General features: G+C 39.6%; 1 protein-coding gene across 1 annotated transcript in view; it reads left to right on the top strand.

Moving 5' to 3' along the window:
* The window catches only part of LOC123819693 (guanine nucleotide-binding protein G(q) subunit alpha), a 259,106-nt gene that overhangs the window by 76,673 nt on the left and 161,779 nt on the right, over positions 1-20,654 (top strand). The window contains exon 2 of the mRNA XM_045840150.1: positions 15,809-15,993. Coding sequence (XP_045696106.1) covers positions 15,809-15,993 — 185 coding nt within the window. The remainder of the gene's footprint in view (positions 1-15,808; positions 15,994-20,654) is intronic.

The raw sequence follows: 20,654 nt of genomic DNA, 5'->3' as shown, positions 1-20,654 counted from the left end.
TCACAACCCAAACATAGCTACTGGTAACATTTTTGTAAATTTCAGTGTTATTTTTTAAAATGTTTTATGGGAGAGGAGGAGCTTTCCTCTTCCCTCAAGGTTTTTTGGGTGGGCCTTATAGTCAAGTAGACATGAGACAGATTAGCAAGAGAAAATAACCAAATTTAATGTTATTGAATGTTTGGGAATCTCACATACACAAAAGACTCAGCGATCCACACACATGAGAGGTTCAGAAACGGGAAGGGAAGTGAGGTGTATACACCATTCTGAGCTGGGGCAGAATAAGAAGAGCAGATGGTGAGGAAGTAGGAATTTGTCTCCCATTATGGGCAAGATCCCTCATTCAGCTTTTTCAGGTACTCAGGGGAGGGACAGAAGTTTCTCCTGAGACTTTAGCTCACAACAGTCCTTTTAACCACAGAAGCACATCTTGGGGTGACTAGCTCTGAACCCCTATAGTTGTATGCATGAATTTTGGGAGTGAAATATTTATTCATTAACCTTTTTTCTTTGAACTCTTACTGTGTTCCAGGTCCTGAGATCAAGGACTACTATTAATATATGTAGTGGGGATTGATGCATTTCCTATCTTTGTGTGAGTTTTCCAAGAAACCTATTAAAAATGTCTTATTATTTTTTTCTTCCTTTGAGTAGAACAAGGTCTAATAAAGTGAGGGTTTGGGTTTTAATCCAGCATGTCAGTTCTCTTTATACTCTGTTGAGCCGACCATTTTGCAAATGCGCCATAATACTCAGAAAGCAGTCTGATGGACCACTATGGAATTAGTAAGAGAAACAACTCAAAGTACACGTTCTGCTCAAGGCTGACCATCTAATAGATTCATTCCTTGTATAATACATGAACATGCTTTAAGATTTTTCTTGAGTAGTTTATCTTGTTTTTCTCCTCAGAATATGGGGTCTTGGGGAAGTCCAAATAGGGCACTAAACCACCTTACTTCTTTATGTTTTCCGACTTAAAGATCAGTATTCTTTTAGCTCTATCATCGATTCTGTTTTATCCGTGATATAAAGTCCTCTATAAGGGGTAGAGTATGTTTTTTCAGTGTCTTTTTTTAACATCTTTTTTCTTTTTACAAAATAATGATTCAATTTGTAGAAGTAAGAATATGTAAGTTAACCTTGGCTGGTGTAGCTCAGTGGATTGAATGCTAGCCTGTGAACCAAAACGTTGCCGGTTCAATTCCTTGTCAGGGCGCATGCCTGGGTTGCAGGCCAGGACCCTGGTTGGGGGTGTGTGAGAGGCAACTGATTGGTGTGTCTCTCGCACATTGATGTTTCTCTCTCTCTCTTTCTCCTTCCTTTCCCTTCTCTCTAAAAAGAAATAAATAAAATGTTAAAAAATATATATAGCAAAAACAAAAAGGGAAAAGTTGCTTATCCCACCCATGCAGAGCTAATTACTTTTAACACTATTGTAAATCTGTTCACCCTACTTTCTTATATAGATTGTTACTGGCAATGTTGATGGCAAAATTGGATCATAGCTCTTGAGTTCGGTAAAGAAAGAATTCAGAGCCAAGAACTCAAATTATTATTAATTTTTTTCCTCGTACTGATTCTAGAGAGGGGGGAAAGGAAGGAGAAACAGAGGGAGAGAAACAGCGATGTGCGAGGGAAACATCAATTGGATGCCTCTTGTATATGCTTCAACTGGGGACCAAACCACAAGCCAGGCATGTGCCCTGACAGGGAATTGGGAATTGAACCACTGACCTTTTGGTTTATAAGATGGTGCCCAACCAACTGAGCCACACCAGCTAGGGCAAGAACTCAGATTATTAAAGTTTATTTAGAAAGTTACAGAGGTAGTAAAAGCGAGCCTGCTGGGCTGTGTAGGATCAGAAGACAAGCTACAAAAGCAAAAGAAGGGCCCATGGAGTTTCAGAGAGAGAGGCAAAGACAGTGTGCTTGTGGGGAGCGAGGGGGACAGGAATGGTGTGGCATGCCGCGAGGAGAAGGGAGAGTGCTGAGAGAGTGGATTGAGAAGGTCGCAAGAGTGTGTGTGTGTGTGTGTGTGTGTGTGTGTGTGTGAAAATTTTCAAGAACTGGTATGGTGTTTGTATATGGATTTGTAATCCACTTTTTCCACTTAAATGTTCATGTATCATGAACATTTTCATATTAAGGGTAATAAAATATAAATTTTCATGGCTGCATAGTCTCATTTATTTTATTTATCCTCTATTGTTGAATGTTTTAAATTTTATTTTTTTGATGTTTTTAACCAATTGTGGGATATATATCCTACATAGCTAATATTTGCAAAATTTAAAATTGCTTCCCTGGGAAAAGACCACAAGAATGCAATCACGGTGGTGGTGCAGGGGAGGGGAGCCTATACACCATTATAGTACATGACAGCTATTCCTGAATTTCCTTGAGAAGCTGTTGCTCTTTGAATTTTCCTGTATGGGCATAGAATGCAAGTTTCCCCCTATTTTTCTTAGTCCTGTGTATTACCACTTAAAAACAGTCTTTGCCAATTTAATAAGTGAAAAATATTGTTATGTGAATTAATATTTTTAATACTAGTGAGGCTACATTACTTTTTAATTGACTAAAGTTTGTTTTTTTATGCCTTTTTCTTCAGAAATTTTTCTTTTTTAAAAAAATGATTTACAAATGCTTTTTACACATATTACTCTGAACTCTGTGTATTTTTTGCAAATATTTTCTCCCAGTGTGTTCAGTTCTTTTTTTTTTTTCACTTCTACTTTTAATGTACTGTGTAGTATGGAAGTTTATATTTTTTGTAGAATTGCTTCCAGAAGCTAATACAAAGGTGTGTTCACAAGGTCTCCCATTTCTGTGGGACTGTTTTACTTACTAATACTTTGATAAAGTGTTACATATTTATAAGTTGACCTGATCAGTCATTCAGTATGAAATTAGTCTTTCTCCTGTCTTTTGTGATCACAGAGTGAGGCCTTACCTGTGAGAGGGCACAGCTATTTCAAGCAAGCTGCTTTTCTCTTTAGTGTAAGACGGAAGGTCTCGGGTCTCCCGTGTAAGGTAAATGTCACTTTAACATCTCTAGCTCTTGACCCTGTAATATGCACCAGCGGGACATTAGGTTTTTGCTAGCCCTGATACTCATTTTTATTCCATGTCCTATATTTTTTACCTTTATAGAGTGTCTTCCGCTTTTTTGATGCTGGGTTGCAACCCTCTTCCATTCTTTGTCTACTTGACTCGCCTGTAAAATCCAGACTATCCCCTCATGCTATGTACCTCTGTTTTCTTAATGTATTCCCATGGTAGAGTTAACACCTCCTCAAATATTTTCAATTGCTCCTTATAGGCTGTTGAATCAAATCCAAACTCTTTAGCATGTGTTAAGTGGAAAAAGAACAAAGCAACTACAACAAAGCCAAAATATAAATATGTACTTTAGAGGGAGAGGGAATGCATTTAGTAGCAAGCTTTCCTAACAAAGTAGTCTGATGTTTTCACTAGTTAGGTATTTGGCAACTCATTAAAGTTTTATTACCTGAGATGAAAACATTCTGGAATTGACTGTGGTAATGATTATGTGACTATACTGAAGACCACTGAGTTATACATTTCAATTGGGTAAGTTGTAGGGTGTATTAGTTATGTCTCAATAAAGCCGTCGTTTAAAAAGTGTGTTACTTGTACATTATAAAATTCCTATTTCTGTTATAGGACAATACAAGCAGTAAGTAATGACTTAATCACCTTAGCAATAGTGTTTATTAACAAGAATACACAGTCAGGGGAAGTTTCCTCATCTGTATTCTCAACTCTTGTTTGTGGAATATCTAGAATATTGTCATTCCATTTAATATGTGGTATATTAACAGGCTTCTTATAAAAGTCAATGGTGAGTATACTTGGGAAAGCTGTAGAAAGACAAGGGGATGTAAAAGTGATTATTCTAGTGTCGGCATTACACTAATGCATTTGGGTTTTGGAGCTCTGCCTCAATGGTATGTGTGTGTGCACATGTGTGTTTATATACATGGCTGTGCTGAGTGCCTAAAATGTCACTATACTTAGCAATGCTTAGTGATTCAGTATTTCCTTTTAAAAATTTGTTTTAATATTTTGTGTTCCATTAATTTTATTTCTGCCAACTTCTTTACTAGTTCAGGTAAGCAAGCACTGTCCAGGTGATGCAAGCATTTTTTTAGTGACCGTTGTGCCTTTTTGTGATGCAGTACTTCAGAAAATATTGCACAGAATAGTGGTTGATTACTGATTGTTTTGTTTTTACGTAAACTACTATTATTACCCAGCCACAAATGTTATATTAAAGTGTTATTAGGTCAGTGTTAAAGAAATTGCATCCTTGTATATACTCATGTATTAGTAATTTGGACATTTGTTGGGTCATGTGACCTAAAATCAAGACCCATTCCAAGAGTCTCTTTCCCTTTAACTCTAATTTTTGTTTCTTGGAACATTTCCATGGATTGTTTGGTATGAGGAAAGGCTCGATTTAAATTAAAGGGGTAATTAGTTTCACTTCCCCTTTTATCAGTCAAATGGTAGGAAGTCATCATATGTGCAAGCTTACTAAACATTAATAAAATGCACCAATGTGCTTTTCTCTGCTTTTACTTCCTCAAGGAACAAATCTTGATGTCAGGATGTCCTTTCTTTCTCCTGCCTGCTGGTCATACATTTCTAGGTGTGATCTTTCTGAGCAAAGAGTAACTTGTATTCTTTCAGGAAGAAGGTTGCATTTTCCATGGGCAACTTAGTTAAGAGTATGGACAAAGGCCCGTGTTGTTTGAGACTCAGGATGACTATTGCTATTTAAACAAACAAACAAACAAACAAGGCTGCAAAAAGTGGAAGGGAGAATTTGCTCCATTACCACTGTGTTGCGTGTTGGTTATTGTCACTGGCTTGAATGCTGGAGAAACATATGGCCATCAGGCAAAATAAATTAGAGTGCAGAATTTAAATTAATAAAACAAATCGGGGGGTGATCCTTTAATGAACTGGGGGAATTGTCTTGACATCAGTTAGTGGGCTGCCTCCTGTCTTTGGACAGTGCGGGTGAATGCCGGAGGTGCGTCATTGGATCGCTTTGCACTCGCTCACCTCGGAGCAAGAGCATTTCTGGGCCCTGTCCTCAAAGTTCCTGGAGCATTGATAAATGTTCCTCCCTCCACTGGTAAATGTTCCTGCTCTTTAAAGAAGCTGAATCTTAACAATTATTTTTGTTTTATGCTTCTAGGGGAAGTGAGAACCCAAATAATTTTCTAGTGTATTTCTCCATGGGGTAGTTGTTAAATCCTCCCAAATTATCCTTTTGAAAATGATTAGCTTCAATAGCCCTTGCTGGTGGTATCTGCACTAGTCATGAGACCCTCAGTAGGTACTATGATTTGATCAATGTTAACATTTTCTCCCAAGAGAAGGATTTAGATATGTGAACAATGCATATGTTTGGCTTGCTAGTGTGTGTGTGTGTGTGTGGTTTTGTTTTTAATTCTTGCTCTTTCTTTTCAGAAAAGGGAAATATTTCTTTGAGTTTAGTTTTCATTTTATTTAAATCTCAGACGCTACAGGAACAGTGAATTTTTGTAAGTTCCTACTAGCTTGATAACCACCCTTGATGAGCTCAATCACTAACTTGTATTTTTCATAACACAGTCTCTTTTAAAGATCCTGTCATAGTTTTGTGCTTACTAGGCAGATATGGAACATACCCAAGACCTCCTCAATCTTCCTAATGTCATTATTTGGAATTTTGGGGTGATATTAACTAAAAAACTGTGAGGTATTCTTCACTCTGAACACCCATGTATTTGGTGAGACAGTCCAGATCACAGCTCCTCTTAATTGAAGCAGTACTTGCTCCCTCCCTCCAGCACCTTGATTCCCCTACCTCAGAAGATAATTATTTTTAGAGGTGCAAAGTGAAGAAGCCACATGAGTAAAAGCAAAAACAAAACAAAACAAAACTTAACTTGGCAGTTTTTAGTCAACTCCTTTGAATTAGTATTCGAATACACAGTAAATAATAGGTTGGTTTTTTTTCTGCCTTATGAGAAATACAGTAAATGGTTTTTAATCATAAAATCTGAAAGCCACAGGGAACTCTTGAGGTTACCCAGGCCAATTTCCTCATCTTCGGCTCTCAGACCAAATGACCATATACAGACGTCTGTCTCCGGTGTGGCCAGCTTCAGGGGGCCCCTCACATCTGCTGGTGCTCTTTCATTCCACGCTACACACCTGCCTGTAGCTCATCCCCTGATGAACGTGAAATGAGGTCGAAAATGGCAGTTCAGCTCAACCTGGACCTTTTCCTGTTATACAAATTTAATTTGTTGCTTTCCCATAGGGAGGGCCCCGTGAGCCCTTCTTTCCTGAGGAAGTATTGTTATTTACTGGTTGACTGAGGCCTTCAGCATGCTTTCCAAAGTGCATCTTATTATTTCCCACCCAGTGCATTTTTGAAGCTTATGATTATGTATAACTGAAAAATCTGGAACACTAACTCTCAGGCTCCTTATTATCTGCAATGATGTTGAACAATCTGTGGGTAGGTTTTTATTCTGAAGGGTTCTTCTTAGAATGTTGTTATTATTATGGCCTGGTATTTTTATGGCATCTTTATGAATTTTAAATAATGTTCAACAAAATCCTTTTTCTTTCTAAAGAAGTGTGCATTTATCAATGTTGCTACTTTATAAATATAAGTAATTGGTGTGTGTGTAATTCAGAGGTTAAACAGTTTCATATCTTTCCTACATAAGGAGCTTCATTTCGTAGGAAATGAAATTACAGTGCTGGTTCTGCAGTCTGCTCTGACTCATCCATTAGCATAAGGACGTCATTCATGGCTGTGTCCTTTTTTGCTGGAGGCCTGGAGAGTGTAGGACACAAATTGTCTCTTCTGTTTCATGTGTCTTCTCCACCTCAAGGCATTGGATCTTGTAGGTATACAAAAAATGCTTTTGGTTAAAATGAATAAGCATTGCAAACTGAACAGACTTCTCTCTACCCAAATGTTTTCTTCTATAGACTTCTTTAAGAGTCTGGGATCTCCATCCACCTAGCTACTCAAGCCAGAAATCTGGGAGTTACTCTCATGTCTTCTCCTCCCTTTCCACTGCTTCAGACTAATTCCTGAATGATTCTGCTTCTCTCCAGCGTGTCTCCAGTCATTCTGGTCCAAACGACCGTTATCTCTTTCTCGGATTGCTGAACTACCCTACTAGATTGGCCTTAAAATTCACTATTTACTTAGTGTAAATCAAACCATTTTACTTCCCTGGTTGAAATTCTTCAAAGCTGTTTAGTGCATTTAGAATAAAATTTAAACTGGTTTCCTGAAATACTATGCCCCATGTGACTCTTTCCCCACCACCTGATGTGCCTCAGCCACATTGGCCCTCTTGTATCTCCCACTTGCCAGCCAAGCTTGCTCCCCCTTTGACCTCTGTTTCAGCTGGTTCACTGCCTAGAATGCTATTTCCTTCTAATTTTCTTGTGGCTAGATCTTGAATATTCAGGTGTCAGCATAAAAGCATCTTCTTAGAAAGGCCTTTCTCTGGCTTCCCAAACTGAAGTAGCTGCTCTGTCACTCTGTATTTCATTATTCTTTAAATCTTTAATGCACAGTGTTCACCTCCTTCCGATACTATATTATTCATGTATTTATCTAATGTCATCTGCCTCTCACACTTGCATGTTGCCTTTGTGAAAGCAAGGGACTGTGTGTCCTGTATCCTGTGCCTAGAAGAATGTCTGGAATGGAAATATACGCCCAATAAAATTATGAATAAACAATTTAAGCTAAAAATCTCCAAGCACTATGGCTTTAAGTATTTTGGTGGTTGGAGAACTAGAATCAGGGCTGAGACTAGGGCAAGATGAGTAAGTTACTTGCCATGGATCCAGTATTTAATGCAGCCTCTCAGATGCTAGAATGGCACAACACTGTTATAATCCTGTTTTTGTTTAAAATTGTGATATTTTGTTCATCATGAATTATTTTGGCATTAATTTTGATTTTTAAAAATATTGCATTAAAATGCCATTTCTTTTGATTACTACATTTTGCCCTGCCCCACCTCCCCCAGCCCTGTATCAGACTATTCTCTCATTTTCCCACCTGATTTTGCATTGTAAGTTATAGCTAGTATTTATTGAGTCCTTACATGTACCAGACACTGTGCTTTACTTGGATTAACTCACTGAAAACTCACGCAGAGCTATAAAGCAGGCAGTAGTCATATTATAGATGAGGAAACGGGCTTTGAGAGGGCAGGTACCTCACCCAAGGTCACAGAGCTGTGAAAAGGAGGAACAGGGACAGGCAGCACGTGCAGAATATGTCAGTCATATGGGTAGAAATGGACCTAGAACTGGGAGAGAGAATAGCATTGTTGACATCTTTGCATATTTTCTCTACCATTCTTGAAAGGTCTTTAAATATGCAATGAGCAAGGGAGAGGTTGATCTGCTAGTTGGGTAGGGAGGTGGAGGAAGAGGGAGCAGATGGAATATCAGTGAGGTGCTTTTGGAGACTCAGTATGTTCCATACATTTCATTGATCACCGTTTGGGAACACATTAGGGGACATGAAAAACCACATGTTTGGATCAAACGCTCTGTACTGTTTATAAATGTTTCTTTGACAAATAGCTTTAAAGTGTAGAATGACTTATGGGACAATGTTTTGGGGTTATTAAAAAATCACTGTACACCACACATAAAAATATTGGTAATTAGTTAAGTGTAAAATATGAAGTCATAAAAGCTAGAATAAAATACATCTGTGGGACTTTTTAAAGCCATAACTCAATTGAAGAAATCACAAAAGAAAGCACAGATGAATTAAATACAAATTTTAAATGTATGTACCAAATTTTGCCAGTAAATGTAAAGAAAATGACAAGTTGGGGAAATATTTGTAACTAAGGATTAACTTTCTTTTAAAAACTCAATTGTTCTGAGAAATCAGTAAGAAAGACAGAGTCCTCAAATTAAAAAAAAAAGGCATGTTTGTAGAAGAAATGCAGATGACTTAAATAGGAAACAAGTTTCGTAAGAAAGATGTAAATTAAAACAAAAGTTTATTTTTGTTTCCCACATTGTAAGTGGTAAAAAGGATAGTGTTGCTTTAAGGGGGGGGTGAGGAAGACTCTGATGGATGTGACACCTGGTGCAGCTGTGAGGTTCGGAGCCTCAGTGACTCATTCACCTCATTCCATTTGTGTGTCGTTCTAAGGAGGTGACAGTTCAGGCAAAGACTTTTCTTCATCTTTTGTGAATATGTTTATCACAACATTTTTTATAATTGAAAAATTAGATATACTCAAAATGCGTTTTGACAGGGGAATTCTTCAATAATCACACACTTTTATGATTGTCTTTCACACATTCATTAACTTTTTCTGAAGAATAATTAGTATCTTGGAATAATTATCATAATATGGTAAGTGAAAAAATAACACAGCATTATTTCAGTTTTAGAAAAAGAACACAAAAAGTACATTTGCCTAGAAAAGGAGATTGGAAATAAAGGTAATAAAATGTGTAAATTTTAGCAATTTTGAAAATTCTGTTTTTTCTGAATTTTCTGTAATAAATACTTATTTAGGTCAGAGTTGGCTTTTATTTTTAAATATTTAAATAAATGTTCTAGGATTAATAATGTAAAATAAGCATTTCTATCATTATTAGAAAGTCTTATAGTAATAATCTCTGCAACTCCTCCATTTAATGCATGGTGCACATGTATAACTTTTATGAGTTTGAAAAGTGATTTATAAAAAGCAAGTTTGTGAGGGCAGAAGATGAGGAGCCCTGAGCAGATAGGAGGCCTTGGTAGAGTGTAGCATCTTCTTCCTAATTAGTTATCAACCAGCAGAATCCTTGAACAAGTCACTTTCCCTCCTTGTAAAGTAAGTGAATTCAGTACTTCTCAAACTTTTTCTTTGAAACACACTCAAGAGGCAGAAGAGAGTAAACATTCCCTCCTCAAGAAGGAAAGGATAGGAGGAGGTTGGGCAAGTTGGATCAAAGTCACTCCCTGTAAAAGTTTTAGCATGAAAATTTATGTGAGCTTCTCTTCTCCAGATTGTACTCATGTTAGTTTTTAAATTTTTAAAAAATTTGATGTATAATTATATGCCATAAAATCTACCATTTTAAAGTGTACATTTTAATGTGGTTTTTTTTTTAAGTAAATTCAGAAGATTGTAGAACCAACCAATGCCAGTATGTAATATAGAGATGTTTGCCAGAGATACTCCATGGTAAAATGGATTTTGCAAGAAAATGCTGTTGCACCTTTGAGTAACCTTGGAAGTACTATCAGGGACTTTCCCAGGAGGACTTGACCACTTTGAGACTCCCAGGACTAGATGATTTTCTAGATATTTTTAACAGTTGCATTTTCAGTGCATTTTGCCTGTCATTCTCTTAAAAACAACTTAACTGGATAGGTTGTTGTTAATAATCCTGATTACTGCCCACTTACCCATCTGCTCAGTTTTCACTTACAGTTAGAGAGACTACATTGACTAAGTGCATGCTACTTTTAAAACTATGACTTTCTGCCAGACCTTGCTGGGGTTAAAGGGATAAGTGTCCCCAACCCTTGCCCTCAAAGGACAGTCTTTAAAGGAGACAAAGTTATGGTGACTTGGGTATTAGAGCCACTCAGTTTGAGGTTCAGATTTGTAATTTAAATGGAAGAAAATATGCAGAGGGCTGAATACATGCATTTTATAGTATGTGGCCGGGAACGTGGACAACACATGGATCGTATTTTGGTTCAGTGTTATTAAATCATTTTTATCTCAGTGCTGTTAATTTTTTGCAGGTGTGGGTTGATGATGTGCTTGTGGGTTGAAAATTCCGGTTCTGCTGTATCCAAGTTTCTGTGGAAGTAGCCCAAGTCCAGCTTTGGTGGTGCTGAGATTCCATATTGTAGACTCTTGGCCCAAACCAGTGGACCTTAACAGTATAGTACTTGGATTATAATTGAGCTCTGTGAGACTTGGGTTTGTTCTTCACCGTCCTCTGTCTGGGTGTTGGCCAATCCAGAGGGCAGGACCGGGTCACTTGGCCTGAGGCCACACATTCATTAAAGGCTTCAGATGGAGGCTTCTGATGGTTTGATGATATCTCCAACCAAATTCAGTCATCAGAGGCACCATCAGGGTGAAATGAGTATTTTCATTCTATAACTTTAAATACCACAGTTTTTATAACTCCGCTTTGCATTTCTTCTTATTCTTGGGAGCCTAAAGATAGTGGCAGTGGTGTGGGTGTCTCCAGGCCTTTGTAAAAGGCCCGGGAAAGGTGTATTTTCTACCTTTTTTCAGGATAAAGAGAATGGACCATGAGGGCCTTTGAAGTTCCTGACAGTGCAGTGTTCGGTGATCATTTTCCTGGGCCCTCGTTTGGAAACTGGGGACACCAGCGTTCTTCAGGGCGGTGACAGTAGTAACTGAAGTGTCAGGGGTACAGAGCAATTCTACATGGATTGTATTTCATGGCTCTTTTGATAAAATTGTGGTACAAGAAGCCAAATTATGTGGGAAGGAAGGAACCAGTGAGTCTATGATAGCTTTCAACAATAGATAATAATTCATTGTCATTAAGAAGTTAATGTATTACTCCTCTGGCCAATAATGAAAAGAAGGACAACAACAAATTTAAAAACAAAAAAGAAAAACAGAACTGCCAGAAAATTGAACTGTATGGAAATCCAACAACCAAGGAGTTAAAGAAGAAATATTCATTCAGACTGGTAGGAGGGGCGGAGATGCGCAGCCAGGGCAGAGAGGACGCACAGCAAGGCAACAGGTGAAATGGGAGGTCCCACATTTTCATGTGGATGAACTGGGAGGAACAACTGGGGAGCAAGACAGACAGTACAATCCAGAGTTCCAGTGCAGGGAAATAAAGCCTCAAAACCTCTGGTGGTATAAACCTGTGGGGGTTGTGGCTGAGGGAGAAACTCCCAGCTTCACAGGAGAGTTTGATGGAGGGACCCACAGGTGTGAGCAGGATACATGGAGTAAGTATGGATTTGTGGCCAAGGCTGGATGTGGAAATCCTCTTGTGTTGAAAGATTTTGGCAAAACCTAAAATGGAAGCATCAGATTGTGTGTGAGAGTGTGTATGTCTAGCTAGTGGTATGCTGTATTCTAACTGCTTACAAAGTGATGCTCCACAGTAGGGTAGTAAATTCACGTTTGATGTGCTGATGGAAGGACATGTAAAGTGAACGGGGGATTGATCTCTGTGCTTTATTTTGTGTAGGGAGGAAAAAAAGTTAAGTATCCTTCAAAGCCAATTGTCATGCTGCATGAAATGGCCTTTTTAATAGCATGATTCTTAAATAGTCTCATTTCTGGGAGTTTTGATGAGCTGGGATAAGAAAAGGCAGAGTACTTGCCCAAAACTACACATGACTTTTCCGGGGGGAGGGTTTCAGTCACTGAATGAGAAAAGCAGGAGTTTTGTGGGACTCATACCCTTGTCTGTATTGATATGTCTATTAATGTTATTAATTAGGTGGGAGATATATTCAAATTAGCAAAAGTGAAACGCCCCCACCCCCTGCCCCAACAGGTACATTTTATGTCAGGGCTCCTCTCTGGATTTTGTTTTATAAGTGGCTTTGGAAACAGATTTCTGTTTCTTTAGATAGGGCAGGAGTTCCTTGTGCCCTGCGCAGTGAGAAGAGATTAGCCATCACTGCGTTCATGAAGCAGTCTCCTGGCGGGGAAGTCTGCTTTCTTTCATTCAGAGTTGAAGAATTGTGAAGTCTCTCATTATACTTTCATGTGGCCTTAGAAAAAACATAATTTTATGTAATTTGGGAATAGCCGGGGCTTTTTATTGTACCAAATACTTTTTTCGTACTAATCCCTAGTAGATTGTTAAAATGTCCCTTTCATACTGCTGAGAATATTGTATGTGTCTATAAAAATAGGAGAAGTCCATGCTCTTTGGATTATACATTTGTTAGGAACCAGTCATTTATTTTTTCCATGATAAAAATCTCTGCAGAATAAAGAAGCTGAGTTTTTTTTTTCTTGGTTGATGGTTTAGTTCATACCATCAAGAAAGTTAGATACTTTCTTTTGAATCAAATCCAGTATTAGTACAGAATGCTATTTTAGTTAACTACTTTTATCATTCTGCCTACAACATTTACATCACATAGATTTTTTTCTCCTAAGTGAAGCTTTGGCTTCATTTTGAATTTGCTGCATTTGTATAATTAAATCAAAGTGTGAACAGCAAGCTTGAGAGTGAAATTTACTGGCAGGGATGGCCAGTCAATTGGAATGTGGCACCAAGATTCAAAATGTGTCCCCATTAATAAAAGAGCATTCAGAAATTCAAAATTAGGTTAAATGGATAAAAGCAGGCTGTGGACAAAGCCAGGTTGAGACATTTTTGGACTGTGGGCAGTAGAAATTAATTATCTGAATTTGTGGCAGCTGTGACCCGCTCTGACCAGTGGGACCTTGAACATCTTGGGTGTTTCAGGGCACTAACCTTCCACGCAGAACTACAGCTTCCCTCTGCAAACGCAGACTCCCAGCCCCAGAGCTGACCCTCGAACAGTGGGGTATGAACGGCTCCACTCTAAGTGGACTGCGCAGCGCAAACCCATGTTGTTCGGGTCACCTGTAGTGACAAATCCAGACTGGGCAGCTGAGGGCTGGGCTTGAGCCCTCCATGCTGGTTGCTACTAGCTGTGTCGTCTTGGCCACAGTGCCTCTCCTCCCAAGGCCTTTTCCGTTGCATGGAATGAGGAGGAACACATCTCCCTCACAGATTTTTGAGAGGTTAAAATGACAGTATATTTCAAAGTGTTTGGCAATGCTGAATGGATTGAACACAGATTTCTCTGGTTTCCTTGAAATAGAGAGGAGAGGATATTCAGGAGATGGAGGCCACTGTTCCCCCTGACTGTGTGAGATGGGACTTGGGAGGGGACAGAAGAACGGGTGCACGTGCATGTTCTGGGGGACCAGCTCTGGATTTATTAGTACTTTGGGGGAGAGTCAGGAGCCTGGATTCTGTTTGGGGCCCTATGATTTCTTCATTGTGATTGGCCTTCAGAAGAGTGTTAAGAGTGTGAGTTAGTGATTAGGAGCCAGTGCTTTATAAATGAGATATATAAAGTAAGGGAGAGGAAGAAGAGGGCACCCTCCACTCCCTTGCCTTCCTGCTCCTTCATCTTATTAAGCTGCCCTGTCTTTCTCTTTGGTGTTGTAGCAGTCAGGGTCCCAAGTGTGATGTGGCATACTGCAGCTGGGTGACTGAGGAGTTACAGGGACCTGGAGAGGGCCGCCCAGCTGGGGCTGGGCCTTTTTAGAGGGGACACAGCATATCTTGGTGCTCTTGCAGCGAGGAAGCTGGGGGAATAAACACTGCATCCTCATTCTCCTGCTCTCTGGTCTCCTTCTGGTGTCTCTCATGGACTAGATCCAAGTGGAAGACTGAGGACAAGAGAAATGTTATGAAATCCATGCTGGTTGGCCTCCTGGTGCACTAAGCAAGATGAGAAAATTGGGAGAGGAACTCTGGGTGTCTGGAACAGCAGGAAATTATCTTACTTTGGAGTTGATTTTGGGATTCTTTTTTCTTAACTGTTAATTTCCTTCCCATTAATTCACCGATTTCACGTTCTTGGAAGTCTGTGATAGTGTGTTGCCCAGGGGCTTAGTGAGTAGGTCCAAAGAGTTGCCAAGTACAGACTAACTACTCCTGCGTGCTTTCAGTGAACCACCAGCCAATGTAGTTTATATTTCATCTCCTACTTTCATGTTTTTATTTTTTCACTTTTGGGGGATGAGTACACAGAAGTTTCTCCGGTGGCCAGGAGAAAGAGGTACTGTTGCCCGATTCACTTTCCTTTTCTTTGCATACCATTAACCTCACACACTGAGATTTCTGTTATTGTTGTGGGAAGAAATGGACAGAGATTCTCATTAGATGATTAGGTCTGTGGTTGGGCTCTCAGAGCAACCCTCCAGTGATAGGGATAATATACAAAGAAGCAATCTAAAGTTTGTTTGTTTTTTACTACCTACTTTGTATTGCTTGGGGAAGTAAAGGTGGGTTTTACTACCAACTTTCTATAAATTGTTGACTGATAATGAGAAATGATTTCATAGCTTTATTTTTATTAGAGATGCTACTTTTTAGATATTTTTTTTCAGTATTCACAGCTGGAATTATATTCTGCCAACCAGCACCCCTAGAAATCAATACAGTTGATGTCCAGAAACATCTTCATCCTTATCTGGATACTGTGCTCTCTGCATACCTCATTTTAAAATAAGAGAAAGTATCTAGAAACTTTCAGGCATTTTTCTCTTACCACTGTCTGAGCAGCATTTGTGTAAGTGCGTTGTCATTCCCATGTCCAGATCCTGGCTAAACAACCTAGCCTCCTGGGAGTGTTTCGGGTATTCCTTAGAGTGTTACTCTATTCAGAAGATGCTGTTACCATTGTGTTTCTTAGAAGATACATGGTTACACATCACCATCAAAATTCATGTTGATTGGCTTCCAAAGGGGTGACAGGTAATTTTTTTAAGCTCCTCTGCCTATGAAATGGACTCTTGTTCTCTAATTTTGCCAAGTGCTTACTATGGTGGCATGTCTCCTCTGGTGATGCCACTCTGCTGTCCTGGGATGCTTCTCTGAGCATGCTGCTTGGGGACGTCAAGTCCAAGCTGCCGTTTCTAGTTTAGTGGTCTGGGAGACTGGGAAGGTGTCATGGTCTGATGAATTTCTGTTGTCCATCTTTCAGGGACAGGAGAGAGTGGCAAGAGTACGTTTATCAAGCAGATGAGAATCATCCACGGTTCGGGATACTCGGATGAAGACAAAAGGGGCTTCACCAAGCTGGTGTACCAGAACATCTTCACGGCCATGCAGGCCATGATCAGAGCCATGGACACCCTCAAGATCCCCTATAAGTACGAGCACAATAAGGTAGGCATGGCTGCATGGCAACCGCCGGCCAAGCAAGCCACAGTGCGCCTCTGGGATGGATGCCTGGTGGGTTTTTGCAATGGACATTTTTCACCTCATCCTAAATGGGACTTCTAATGGTCCAATAAGTTGTTTTTAGTTGTTTTTCTTAAATATTTAAAGTCACATATATAAAAAATTGGAGTTGTGTTCTTAGTCATCGACGAAGGACGTACTTGGATGTGTGGTGATGATAAATAGATGGAGGTTTAAAATTTAGGGTCGCACATTGCACTGAGAAGACAGTTTGTAAGTTCAAGACAAGCTGACCAAAGTGAGGGAATGCAGAGAAGAGGCGGTAGCCTTGCTTCAACCTCCCACTCCTTGTGCTTCCTTGAAAACAGAATGAAAATAGCAGAAGGCCATTCTGTCCAGTTTAATTTTGGATGTTGTGACTTCCTTTCAGAAGTACCACAGGCTTTATTTTATTTCAGAATAGGTCCATCTGCCACATCCAGTAACCTTTCAGACATGTTTCTCTGTAGTTGTGTTAAAGTCATGGAAACTTCTAAAATCATTTGCTAAAGAGGTAGGAAAAAAACACTGAAATGTGCAGCTTTCTAGAAAACCAGCACACTTGTCCCATGTCCAGCATGCTCTCCCAGTTGAAGTAGAAGACCAGGTTTACGCTTGGGTGGAAACACATGCTGTTGTTGCCCACCCTGCGGATGCTGCAGATTCAGAATCTCCAGCGAGGCTGCTGCGTGTGGTGCCGGCCCCAGGTCTGAGTGGCACTGCAGGTGCCCTGTGGAAGCTCAGAGGCAACAACTGTCGCTACACCAGGGAGTGACCCCGGTGCAGGACCCCCATCCCGAGGGAAGGGAACTCTCTGGAATTTGTGGGAATGTCTTTATAGTCTGGTTTCTTCCATTCTGTTCATCTGCCAGTACTTCCACTGATGGACACAGTCTTGCTCCTTAGGGCATATGGGTGCTGGTCTTATAGTCAGCCAGCAAAATCTTACCTCTTGTTGACACAACACTGTATTTCTACCTACAGTTAGTTTAGGGTCTTTCACTGGAACTTCCATTCTGTCAGTATTATCAGTAATGTACTCTGGAGGATATTCCCGTATACCAGGTTCAATAGTTAACAGCAAGGAGTTGGCATGCTCTGTATGACTGAAGAACAGATTTAATTCACAAAAATGAATTATAGATAAGATAAAGCAGTTTTGTGTACCTTCACTTCTGTTAGTGTCTAGAAGTTTCTAACTATGCAAATCATCTTCAAATCAGGCATTTCTGTTTCTTGAGCAGTTCCTTGAAATTAACTGGCTGTTTCTTATCTAATGATATCTTCACACTTACTTTTTCTATGGCAACAAGAGTCTGTTCACAAATAATGGAGAGACCCTCCACAAATACTCCTTCCTGTTTCTGTTCTCAAGAGTGAAAAGATCTGGGAGCATGTGTGAGACTGGGGCCATCATGCCTGAACCGGATGAGACTGCACAGATATCTGAGCCTGAATTGAAAAGGGTCAGGATTTTTTCCCTGAAAGCTCATGTAATGAATTTCTGAAATAGACAACATGCTTGTTTTTTTGCAGTTGTGAGACAGTTCTGTTGAAGGAAACAAAAAATTTTTTAATGCCAGTGACTTTTCCAAACTACAATTGGTGGATAATGTGATGACCTGATGAATTTTGCCTGAGTTACTGTATGTATGCTGTGATTGGTGTGTGTGTGAAACAACAGACACATGTTGCCAATTTACACCTTATAATAGTCTCCCTAAAGAATACCAAACAAGTCATCTTTCTTGGATGCTCTGGAAGAATCCTTCAGGATCTTGCCTTGATGTTAGATTTTCATATGAAGATCATTTGTTGTAAAATCATGTAGTTGTAGAAAATGGTGTGGAATTTATGCCTTATTCAAAAACACCTTGAAGAATACCTAACAGTGTGTGTTATTTGAGCTCTTTGTATGAATTCTAGTTAAGCACTTTACTGTGAATACCATTCAGTGAGAAATCAACCTCATAAAAATTATATTAGTATGATTTTTCTGAAATACCATAATTGTCCTGTGAAATCTCCCATGTCTCTTGGTTTTTCAACACACTTCCTAAAAATGTGACATTACGCTGACCTGTGAATTAAACATCCTTTTGTGTTTAATCCCCTCTAAATCGTAATGTAAATTACTTTCACATTTGTTCCATTTTCACTGCAACATTTATATTCTAATGTATCACACTCCCCTTGCTTCATTTGGCTTCCTGAGCTCGGCCTGCCCTTTGGCTTTGTTAATGCTTGTTGAGGAATTCTGTTGTTTCCTCCCTATTCAGCCCCTCTGCGGCTGCCTCCCAGAGTTCTTCTCTGCTCTCCCCCTAGTACTAAGTATTCCCACCCTCCTTCAGCAGAACCTACCATGGGTTATTTATAATTGTCTAGCTTGTGTTAATTATGACAGTTTTGGTGGTGATCTGATTTCCTGACTAGACTTTACTGAGCTCCTTGAAAGTGCACATTATGTTAGTTCCATCTTGGCATTCTTCATTGTCCCTGGCATTGTGTCCTATACATCGTAGAGGCTCAAAAAATTTCTTGTTGTGTGAATAGTTGAATCATTTGTAAGCTTAAACAATAGAAAGTCTCCTCTTTCACCTCTGAAGTGATTGAGATGATTATTTACATCAACAGATAGGTGTCAAAATCGTTTATCTGCATAACAGAATAAATGCCTGTGCTGTCAGGGATGCAGAGAAGTCTAGCCAGAGCTAGGCAGAACTTGACAATTCGGGAAGAGACGAGGGAGGGGCTCCCAGGAGAAGAGGGATGGCCGAAGAGCACGTTCAGAAAAAGGAATGTGCATGCAGTGTATAAATTGGCCAGTTTACCTTGAGTAGAATTCTTCCAGAGGAGAAGTGGAAAATAAGAACTAAAATGTGGTGGAGGATGTGCTTGTGAAGGGTTCTGAATCCAGGCTAAGAAATCTGAATTTTATTTTCTCATGTTTATGATACTTCATAATAATATTTTATGTTTTGGTTAGAATTTTCTACAGAAGTTTTTGGTTACAGTATGCTTTATATTTTATAGTTTAAGGGGTTTAGTGTGCATTTTATTAGCAATTGCTGGAAAGCAATGCATTGTGATTTATATTATTTCGTAGCACAAAAGATATAAAAAAAATAACCATTTCATTTTTTGAAAAGCTTCTTTGCTCCATCTGCCACATGGCCCTAACCTATGCTAGTAACATGAATAAAAGCAAAGATTTTCCAGTACTATCCAGCCTAACTTTGTACTTGCTTCTAAGTTCATCTATTTTATAAGGCAGAACATAATTTATAAGTGATATGGCTTGTTCTGAACCGGAAAACTATGCCCAGTTTTGTTTGCTTTGAAAATGGTTCCAGCTACGGAATGCCACCCCAGAATGTTGTAGTCTCCTTCGCTCCTCCTGTGTGTCCCTGCACTGACTCCAGAGTCCCTCTCGTTGGCCGGGGTGCTGGTGCGGGGGTCAGGGGAGTGCAGACTGCAACCCCTGCCCCGAGAGGTGGCATGGCACCCCGTAACTTTTCGTAGACTTTACTCAGTGCTCCAGGGATCACCAGTTCGGGAATGGCTTTTGGTAAATTTCAAAATTCTACCAAAATAAAGATTAATTATTTCCTGAGTGTGTATGCACCATCCTGGCCTTGGATTTTTTTGCCAAACAAGTTATGTTTGTAGGTGAGCTGATTGACTCAGCACACATGAGAGAACTTCTGAATATGTTGTGAGCTACGGTTTGTTTATTCCTAAATGGTACTTTGCGGTTTCCCTAAACACAACTGTTGATAGCTGATGTTGAAAGGGACTAAATACTTGTCACTTAGTCAAACCAGACATTACATTTAAGGTGCCACTAGGTGAAAGGCATTCAATGGTGAGATCATTGCATCATTCCTTACTTTCCAAAAGGGAGAGTTTTCATCACTATTATTTTTCGTTTTTCTGCCTTATGTAAATGTACTCTTCTGATCTTTGCTTTGATGCTGAAATCAGCTTTTAATAAAAAGGAAGAGATGAACAGTTTCTGTGCTTAACTGGCTAAGAACTACCTTGAAGGTCTACCTGGGGAAGTAGCTCATAAGGTTCTGACCCTTGATTTTTATGTACTTGCTTTCTGTACCTGGCAGTGGGCATTCTTCCTTCATCGACTGCTGTATCTTACATGCATGTGCTCTATTTTGTCAGTCACATTGCACATTGCCTTTTGGTAAGTGAGCTTCTTGTTGTATGATTCATTGTTTCCTCCACAACAGGCCACAAACATTGTAGGAGCTTTTTGTTCACTAGTGGATCTCTCCAGATATAGATCCTGGTATCCCTTTATTGTTGCCTCGGAATTTCTGTGAACTGTGAAATCAAGGTGTTTTTATGGCTATTTCAAAGTATCGACAGGCCTTTTGCCAATCCCAGAAAGAGAAAAGAATCTGATGCGGTGCTTCTTCAAGAAGTTATTCAGTAGATCTGAGCCTCCCGCTCGTGTTGGGGAGCTAACGTCACCTCCTTTGTTCTGGTTCCTACTTTGAGACTTGTGACCGAGGCTCGTGGAGCACCTAGCCAGCAGTGTGTAGGCCTCGCACGGTTTCCTTTTTCTCCTGGGTGCACAGGCCCAGGCACAT

The sequence above is a fragment of the Phyllostomus hastatus genome, unplaced genomic scaffold (genome assembly GCF_019186645.2).
Source record: "Phyllostomus hastatus isolate PE091 unplaced genomic scaffold, TTU_PhHast_1.1 phas_contig_34, whole genome shotgun sequence".
Taxonomy (NCBI): Eukaryota; Metazoa; Chordata; class Mammalia; order Chiroptera; family Phyllostomidae; genus Phyllostomus; species Phyllostomus hastatus.
Note: the sequence above shows the minus strand (reverse complement) of the source record. Positions and strands in the feature narration are given on the sequence as shown.